The sequence below is a fragment of the Micropterus salmoides genome, unplaced genomic scaffold (genome assembly GCF_014851395.1).
Source record: "Micropterus salmoides isolate LMB-PRFRI ecotype aquatic unplaced genomic scaffold, ASM1485139v1 Ms_hic_scaffold_4, whole genome shotgun sequence".
NCBI lineage: Eukaryota > Metazoa > Chordata > Actinopteri > Centrarchiformes > Centrarchidae > Micropterus > Micropterus salmoides.
In genome coordinates this window covers 24,414,183-24,424,483 of record NW_024043372.1, presented here as the reverse complement: position 1 = coordinate 24,424,483, position 10,301 = coordinate 24,414,183, and the positions used below count along the sequence as shown (strand labels likewise).

Genomic DNA, 10,301 nt, shown 5'->3' with positions numbered 1-10,301 from the left:
TTTTGTATGCTTACTGTCTGTTTTGACTTTATTTCTACTTTTTTTTTCATTTCACATGGTAAAGTAAAATGGTAGACAGTTCAATAAACACGAGAAATCCTTCATCAGCCATTCCATCATTAAAAAAACCCTGTCACTCATATTTTGTTAATACATGTGGAGTTGTGTTTCAGAAAGGACTACTCATGCATCCAGATACGCTTGTTTTCTGGGCAATGTGAAAAAGAAATCTTTTTGATAAATGCTTATATAGTTAAGGGGACAGAGGGAAAGTCACGGGGTGATGCTGGAAACCTTAGGTAACCTATGTGTCATGGTTTTGAGTTCTTATGTATTTCCTGTTTTATTTTGGTGGAATCATTCATCATGCGTCCTTGTTAACTTCCTGTCTTTGTGTTTCTGCTTTGTGCATTTGTGCGTTTTTTCTTGTGTCTTTCATTCATTCTGTTTCCTATTTTACTTTGTTTCTCACCTCTTGTTTCAGTTCACTACATGTCCTGCCCTGGTGTGTTTCCCGCCTGTGTGGTTGTCACTCACCCCTCTTGTGTATATACAGTAGCCCGCAAAGTTTTAGGCAGGTGTGGAAAAAATACTCTTAAGTAAGAATGCTTTCAAAAATAGATATGTTAATAGATTATACTGATAATGAATTACCAAAATACAAAGTGAGTAAACATTCATTTTAAACAAATCACTAGTTGGTGTGACCACTGCCGTCAAAACAGCATCCCTTCTTCTATTCTTCTAGGTTCACTTGCACATAGTCATGGATTTTGTAGGCGTATTGTTAGGTGGATGATTTTATCAATGATCACCAATGTAGGATGAAACAGACATTGACTGAAACAGCTGTGTAGGAGGAATACAACTGGGTGAGGAACAGCCAAACTCGGCTAACAAAGTCAGGTCGCTGAAGACAGTTTACTGTCAAAAGCACAACACAATTGTAAGACTGAGCACAGCAACAATATACAAGATATAATAGTTATACCGCATCATATTAACCCCTTAACGCCTGAATTCTTTTACAATCAAAAATTTAAAAAAATGTGTTTTTTTGCTTTCAAGCTGATGTTAAATTAAGTGAAGATTGTTAATTTGTCTTTAGAACATAGAAAAGAGATAAATTCAGGTATGTGTAGGTATGATGCAAATTAGCGACAACAGGCATAAATGAGAAACCGGGGCTTGCAAAAGGTTCCTACGTTCGTATCAAATATGCACCAACAGGCATTGGGAGAATCCATGTGCTATCTTGGCTTGCAGTCTGCAAGGAAGAGGTATGATGCGAATTTGCGACCATCGGCGTCAAGGGGTTAACTTGTGCAGACAAGGTATGATCTTATGCACACAAGTTAATATTTTGTTTGCGCTATATACAGGTGCTGGTCATATAATTAGAATATCATCAAAAAGTTGATTTATTTCAGTAATTCCATTCAAAAAGTGAAAATTGTATATTATATTCATTCATTCATTCCACACAGACTGATACATTTCAAATGTTTATTTCATCTAATTGTGATGATTAAAACTGTCAACTAATGAAAATCCCAAATTCAGTATCTCTGAAAATTTGAATATTACTAAAGACCAATACAAAAACAGGATTATAGAAATGTTGGCCAACTGAAAAGTATGAACATGAAAAGCATGTACAGCACTCAATACTTAGTTGGGGCTCCTTTTGCCTGAATTACTGCAGCAATGTGGCGTGGCATGGAGTCGATCAGTCTGTGGCACTGCTCAGGTGTTATGAGAGCCCAGGTTGCTCTGATAGTGGCCTTCAGCTCTTCTGCATTGATGGGTCTGGCGTATCGCATCTTCCTCTTCACAATACCCCATAGATTTTCTATAGGGTTAAGGTCAGGCGAGTTTGCTGGCCAATTAAGAACAGGGATACCATGGTCCTTAAACCAGGTACTGGTAGCTTTGGCACTGTGTGCAGGTGCCAAGTCCTGTTGGAAAATGGAATCTGCATCTCCATAAAGTTGGTCAGCAGCAGGAAGCATGAAGTGCTCTAAAACTTCCTGGTAGACGGCTGCGTTGACCTTGGACCTCAGAAAACACTGTACCAACACCAGCAGATGACATGGCACCCCAAACCATCACTGACTGTGGAAACTTTACACTGGACTTCAAGCATCGTGGATTCTGTGCCTCTCCTCTCTTCCTCCAGACTCCTTGATTTCCAAAGGAAATGCAAAATTTACTTTCATCAGAGAACATAACTTTGGACCACTCAGCAGCAGTCCAGTCCTTTTTGTCTTTAGCCCAGGCGAGACGCTACTGACGCTGTGTCTTGTTCAAGAGTGGCTTGACACAAGGAATGCGACAGCTGAAACCCATGTCTTGCATACGTCTGTGCTTGGTGGTTCTTGAAGCACTGACTCCAGCTGCAGTCCACTCTTTGTGAATCTCCCCCACATTTTTGAATGGGTTTTGTTTCACAATCCTCTCCAGGGTGCGGTTATCCCTATTGCTTGTACACTTTTTTCTACCACATCTTTTCCTTCCCTTCGCCTCTCTATTAATGTGCTTGGACACAGAGCTCTGTGAACAGCCAGCCTCTTTAGCAATGACCTTTTGTGTCTTGCCCTCCTTGTGCAAGGTGTCAATGGTCGTCTTTTGGACAGCTGTCAAGTCAGCAGTCTTCCCCATGATTGTGTAGCCTACAGAACTAGACTGAGAGACCATTTAAAGGCCTTTGCAGGTGTTTTGAGTTAATTAGCTGATTAGAGTGTGGCACCAGGTGTCTTCAATATTGAACCTTTCACAATATTCTAATTGTCTGAGATACTGATTTTGGGGTTTTCATTAGTTGTCAGTTTTAATCATCAAAATTAAAAGGAATGAACCCTTGAAATATATCAGTCTGTGGGGAATGAATGTATACATTATACAAGTTTCACTTTTTGAATGGAATTAAATCAACTTTTTGATGATATTCTAATTATATGACAAGCACCTGTAATTGTTTGCACAAGATGTTAGATCCACTTTGTGCACACTAGATGCACAACATAATGCTAAACATATAATGTGAGAACAGCATATTTATTCTTTTATTATTCTATGTGTGCACATCATGTGTAGGTCTTTCGACTGTATCTCACAGCCTTCTTCAGTAAATGAAACAGGTGACCATCACGTGAGCGAAGTATGGAACTTTTGGGACATGATAACACTTAGTGGTTTATGTAGGGGAGATGACGACCCCTGTATCTGTTTAAGGATGGTCTTTAGTGTGGGTGTTAATGTCGTACTTGTATTCCTCTGGCATTCCACTGACCTGGTCGATGACTTTGACACCTGTCTGGTCAAAACTGTGGCCTGTTTGTATGATGTTCAGAGATAGCTGACAGCTTCCAGTGTTCTTCAGCCTCTTACCCAGGACAGACGTAATGTACGCCACAGCTCTTACATGTGATGTCTTTGTATCAGAACTGTTCCTGTGTTTAGGGTGTAACAGCAGGGATATTAAGGTTTTCATTGATTTGCTGACTTGAAGACTTTTCCAAAAGCTCAGCCACTCAAGTTGAGTACAGTGGGGATCCATTCTATATTGCCAGTCTAATTAGTCCTTAATTTCTCAGTGAGGTGTTGCCTATACTAGATTAATGCTTGCCTATACTGCCTTCAGTATAGGCAAGCCAATGCCAATGTCTTCTACTCCAATGTTTTAGAAATTGGAAAAAGAACAAGTTTTGATGATTTGCTCCTAGCAGACATGTTCGCCAGCACGGCAGCAGTTCATTATGGGTAGGCTAGAGTAGAAAATAAACTTACCTTTATCAGGTGCACAACTATAGAAGGCTTGTATTACAGTAATGTAACATAACGTAGATGAGTGGTTCTCAAACTTTTTCTTGTTAAGGACCCCTAAACTGACACAAATTAGACCACGGACCCCCATTTGATACAATTTTGTCCCAGTTTCTCCCATCTGATAGGATTTTTTTCTTTTATATGTTTTATTACAGAACATTTATGCAATCCATGACCAAAATAGTCGTATGTTTTTTTTATTGTGTTACTTATGGATAGAATGTGTATACCCCCTGGGGGTCCCCGGACCCCATTTTGAGCGCCACTGACATAGATGAAGGTTGCTCAGTGAGGAACTGAGGAACCTAGTATTTATTTTCATTCTTTTAATTAGGCTACACAGTAACAACAATGTACACCGATCAGCCATAACATGATGACCACTTGCCTAATATTATGTAGGCCCCCCTTTTGGCCACCAAAACAGCCCTAATCCATTGAGGGATGGACTGCACTAAACCTCTGAAGGTGTGCTGTGGTATCTGGCAAACTATCTGGAAGACGTTGGCAGCAGGTCCGTTAAGTCCTGGAAGTTGCGAGGTGGTGCCTCCATGGATCAGACACAACCCACAGATGCTCGGTTGGATTGAGATCTGTGAAATTTGAACTCGTTGTGTTCCTCAAACCATTCCTGAACCATTTTTGCTTTGTGGCAGGGAACATTATCCTGCTGAAAGAGGCGACTGCCATCAGGGAATACCATTTCCATGAAAGGGTGTACATAGTCTGCAACAATGCTTAGGTAGGAGCTATGTGTCAAATTAACATCCACATGAATGGCAGGAACCAAGGTTTTCTACAGAACATTGCACTAAGCATCACACTGCCTCCGCCGTCTTGCCTTCTTCCTATAGTGCATGCTGGTGCACTGTGTTCCCCAGGTAAGCGATGAACACGCACCCGGCCATCCAAATGATGTAAAAGAAAATGTGATTCATCGGACCAGGCCACCATCTTCCATTGCTCCGTGGTCCAGTTGTGACGCACACGTGCCCATTGTAGGTGTTTTAAACAGTTGACAGGGGCCCACATGGGTACCCTGACTGGTCTGGTGCTATGCAGCCCCGTATGCAACATACTGTCATGCACTGTGTGTTCTGACACCTGTTCTGATCAGAAACAGCATCAACTTTTTCAGCAATTTCACCTATAAGCTCGTCTGTTGGATCAGACCACATGCCTTTGCTCTCCATATGATGTGACCCTGTCGCCAGTTCACCACTTTTGCTTCCTTGGACAACTTTTGAAAAGGACAGACCACTGCAGACTGGAAACATCCCACAGGAGCTGCAGTTTTGGAGATGCTCTGACCCACTGGTGTAGCCATCATAATTTGGCTCATATCCTTATGCTTGCCCATTTTTCCTGCTTTTAACACACAACTTTGAGGACAATATTTTCACTTGTTGCCTAATATATCCCACCCACTGACAAGTGCCACGGTAACAAGATCATCAGTGTTATTCACTTTGCCTATAAGTGGTCATAATGTTATGGCTAATTGGTGTATGTGCTCCCCTTTTAAATAATTTTCATAAACAATGGCATACATAAATTCGGTATGTCCTGAAATATATCAAAACAGCATTTTAAAGAGACTATCACTTTCAATAACCTTCCTGCAATAATACAGCACATATATTAACTTACATTTGGAACCGCAACCTTCTATTAATTAGATTCAAGAACTTCATTGTCATTTTGCAAGCACAACGGAAACATGTCAACCAAATGGTGCATTTGTGTTGAGATAATTAAAGACAACACAAACCACTCAGAAGGTTTTGACTACATGCCAGAGGCTTATGAGGTTGCTGTTAAAATGTCACAGTTTGCTTCTTAATGGAGAAGGGTAGCTGTGGTGAGCTTTGATTAATCAGTGAGAACGGATTCAATTTGTGACTCCATTTCACAGAAATCCTTGGATACTATTAAAAAATATGGTTAATATATCCAAATCTATCTAAATTCCAGTGAATAATTTAAATTGTATTTCGTGTGACTGTGAGGACAAGCGGCTGATTTTGATTCATTTAATGTGTGACCTGGCAGAAATGAACATGACAGATGTCCTTTTTGTCTTTGTGGTCGCTGTGTGCGCACCACGACACTTTTCCAATAAGGTCCGGCGACCTCACTTCGCTGTTATGACACCAGTATGCTGTAGAGGGCAGCAGCCGCTTTGACTGCAGGCAGGAGACAAACACGCAGGAAGGTGTAGAGGAAGACAATGCTATGTTGTTGCCATACACTATGGTTGGTGCACAAAGTTTGTTTATAACAAACCCGAACCACAGGAAGCCTCCAGCACAGTGCGTTATCGGTATCGAAACTTGTCAAACCGGTAGGCCTACTCATTCAATACGCATAGTATTAAAAAAATGTCGGATGACAAGACATCTGCGGATGAAAAGCTCGCTTGTGGAGATGGGGAGAAGCCTTCCTGTGGTCAGGAGGAGCAGTGGCTTAACGTCAAACCGGTACCGGAGGTCAACGTGAGCCCCTCCTCCAGATTCCTGCAGGCTGAACTGGAGCTGAACATCCACCTGCGTCGGCTGACCTTCAGCGAGCCTGTCCGGTACATTTATAACCCGCTGGAGTACGCCTGGGACACCCACCGCTGCTACGTGGAGAAGTACTGTCAGGGCGGACAAAGGATCCTGTTTTTGGGGATGAATCCAGGACCTTTCGGCATGGCGCAGACCGGGGTGAAGCACAGCATTAAGATGAATGTACATTTGATTTCATTTAGCATGTTAAACTGGTTGATCAGCACAGGAGTATGGATAGCGCACCGATGGTCTTCACTCATTGGCTGTGAATGCGGAAACAACCCAAACAATAACAAGCCTGGTCTTTAAACTGGGGCTGCCTCTCCTCACCTGAAAGACCTAATTTATTGAGGGGACCAGGCTGGGGCCAGTTGTTTTGTCTGAAGGGCACATTCAAGTTTGCAAAATGTCTTGTTTAGTTATAATGTAATGTTTTAGTATGTTTCAGTAACAGGATCTTTTCAGTAACTTAGTTATAGTTGTATAAATTACATTATTCAAAAAAACAACAACATTCCTGTTAACTTCAGCTCAAGTTACAGCACATTCTTTGATGCAACACGTCTTTGTAAGGCTTAATGAACAGTAAAAGCTCTAGTGTACTAGACATTCTCTCGATCCCAGTTTGTGTTTTGTATTCCACTATAACTATATTTGCTAGGAAACAACAAATGTCTCCATATTCACCCCTTTTATTAGTCCTGATGTGAAGTATACACAAAAGTAATCATCTCTTATAAAGGGGGGATATGTTTTATGGCAGGTTGAAACCCATCTCATACAGTCTGAAATAATATGTACCCCAATATAATCTGTGCTAGGAAAATAGAAACGTCTCCATATTCACCCCTGTTATTAGTCATGATGTGTATATACAGTATACACAGAATGAAATACTTGATGATAGGCCATCATCTGTGCATTATGGAGGGGGATACATATTTTGGCAGACTGCATGTACAGCCTGGTAGGACCAGTAGGCTACTGCTTTCTGTGTATGAAAAGTGCTTTTTAAATGCAATGCATTATGAAATTGGTATGATAATTTACCCTTTAAGGAGGGGGACTGAGAACAATTTCCAGCAATATCCAAAGGATATCCATGCACTGGAAACATGGATTACAAGGACAAAATATTGTCTATAATGCTGCATTCAGTTTAATATACATTTCAAGTCCAGTAGATGTAACGTTGAAGCGAGCAATGTGTTAAACTGATTACAGTGATCTTGATTTTACAGTATCGATAGCATAGATATTTGTAGGAGCAGTTTACTTGAAAAAGGTGATGGTCTGTCTAGATCTAGCTTCCAAATAGTAACATGGATGACTAATTGATCAACTACGTGTTATAACATCGTCAGACTATCGCAAAATAACTGTTTGCTTTAGGAGGGAAACTGAAAGTCGTTTTGTTTATACATTCTCAATTCAGTGCAGTCAGAATCAGAAATACTTTATTGAGGGGAAATTCTTTGTCACACTTGTCAAGGCATAGCAGTGAATAATACGCACTGGCCCCAGCCCACCACTGTTTTCATTTTATTTGTATTTTACCATTAAACATCATGAAGGCAAATGTCATGCATATTCTGACATTGGCTGAATTACCTACTGGGCTAAGCAGGCACCTTCCCTGGGGCCCCCAGACCAGCAGGGGCCCCGAAAACCCCTATAAGCGGCTATTGTGTGTCAGCTGGTTTAGGATGTTATTAACTGCAACTTTGTCTGGACACATGCGCTAGCTTGAGGAACTTAAACCAAGTGAATCTTGCATCATTATCCGTCTTCATTACCTGTCCTTTAAATGAACATATATCACATTCCTACATAAATTTGGTTTAGCATGGTTTGAACGCTCCGTACTTGTATAGCGCCTTTCTAGTCTTTTCGACCGCTTTTTCACCACTGAGCCTAAGTGCTCAAACAGAAACTAACATTCACACACAGGCGGAAGAGCCACCAGGGGCAATTCGGGGTTCAGTATCTTGCCACTTTGACATGCAGCCTGGGGGAGCCGGGATTGAACCACCGACCTTCCGCTTAACGGCCAACCCGCTCTATCTCCTGAGTCAAATGGGGCCCATAACTCATTTTTGCCCCATAATGGCTTAATCTGGCCATGTGTAAAATTAGGTCAAAATTACATTTATTCACGAGGTAATCATCTTCTATCTAGCTCCTGTAGTTAATACATACTAATGCTGCTTTTCTGGTGCATGCGATATCAGTTGGACTCCCAGTTTGAGCTATATTTTCCCAGTTTTCATGTGTCTCATGTGTGAAAAAAAGCTGAAAAGAGTTTTCTCTACACAGGTCCCCTTTGGTGAAATAAGGTCAGTTGTTGATTGGCTGAAGATCACGGGCGAGGTCGGACATCCTCCCGACGAGCATCCAAAGCGACGGATCACAGGACTTGCCTGCACACAGAGGGAAGTGAGCGGCGCACGTTTCTGGGGCTTCTTCAGAAAGCTGTGTGGTGAACCAGCACTGTTCTTCCAGCACTGCTTTGTGCACAACCTCTGCCCGCTCATTTTCATGAGTGCCAGCGGGAAGAATTTAACCCCTCCTGAGCTTCTTGCAGGTGAGCGGGAGGAACTCCTGAAGCTGTGCGACACCGCACTGTGCCAGGTGGTGGAGGCACTGGGCGTCTCCATGGTGATCGGGGTTGGGAGGGTGGCTGAGCAGCGAGCGCGGCGTGCTTTGTCTGCTGCGGGTGTCAATGTGCGAGTTGAAGGCATCATGCACCCGTCGCCCAGAAACCCACTAGCCAATAAGGGCTGGGAGGAAGTAGCCAAAGCCAAGCTGACAGAACTTGATGTCATGGCGCTGCTGAACAAAAGCTGAGCTAATCATCCTTCTGACACTTTCCTTATCAGTGGATGCATGAAGTGTGCCCACAATGGACCAGGATATGAGGAGGTAAAGTAAGAGACTCAGTGTATGTGTGATTTAATCAATGGTTCAATGTACTGCTAAAAAGTACAGACTCACATTTCTCCTCACAGTCTGTGTGTCCGGGTTTCAGTGACAGTGGCAGCAAGAAGCTCAAAGGAGAGCATGTAATACACTAATGCCTTTCACCTCTGTCATCCCTTATGCTGTAAAGACATGAACGTTTCCTTCTCATGGAAAGGTCCGTCTGTCGGTTCATTTGAGATGGGTTTATTTTACGGATCAATGCATTCATTCATTCTAACAAATGTGTTAACTAATGATGATACACATCGGGACACACAATGGCATGACCATGAAAAATAAATTTCCAAATTCAGTACTCTGAATGTACATATAGACATTTTAATTTACCTGCAAAAGGTATCAATTTAGCAAGTTGAACAATTGTCTTTATAAACTTTCTGCATACATTGTATGCTGCTCTTACTAGTATGTATTGTCAGTTGTAGATCTGTAGTTGATGCTTGTATGTTGTTCCTCAAATGTAAGTCGCTTTGGATAAAAGCTTCTGCCAAATGAGTAAATGTAATGTAAATGTAAATGTATTAAAAAAAAAAAGGTCTTGTTCTATGTTTCCAGAAGAGGTATATGTTGTGATGGTGCAGTCCTCAGGGGAGCAAAACAAGTACAGGCTTTACAGGCCTACCGTAGCTTTTGAATTTTCTTTGGTATTTATTTTTTTTAATTGCCATTGGTGTTTTATATGATTACACACTGATTTTATCCACAATTTTACTCACTGTATATTTCTGGTTTCTACTCAAGTGGAAGTTTTCCCTGTTGGTGGACTTTGACATGTCACTGTATTTAAAGAAAAAAGAAAAAGAAGTAAATAAGGCACTTAATGTTGTCTAAATTCCATTTAGCCGTTTCAGTTTCAGGGCCCTGGTATTGTTCATGATAGCTTACTGTTACACTGTCATGTCTTATTGGGACACTTGAATAAAATGAAGCCATCTTTAA

At 41.5% G+C, this 10,301-nt stretch overlaps 1 protein-coding gene across 2 annotated transcripts; it reads left to right on the top strand.

The window, feature by feature from the left end:
• The first annotated feature begins 5,992 nt into the window (after window positions 1-5,992).
• Window positions 5,993-10,301, top strand: smug1 (single-strand-selective monofunctional uracil-DNA glycosylase 1). Of its 2 annotated transcripts, none has more exons than XM_038697725.1 (2): window positions 5,993-6,560; window positions 8,697-10,301. In XM_038697725.1, the coding sequence occupies exons 1-2, from the start codon at window positions 6,210-6,212 to the stop codon at window positions 9,225-9,227; spliced, it is 882 nt and encodes a 293-aa protein (XP_038553653.1). In that variant the 5' UTR covers window positions 5,993-6,209; the 3' UTR covers window positions 9,228-10,301. The 2 variants fall into 2 exon arrangements, with proteins under 2 accessions (XP_038553653.1, XP_038553654.1); XM_038697726.1 differs by having other exon boundaries at window positions 6,002-6,536.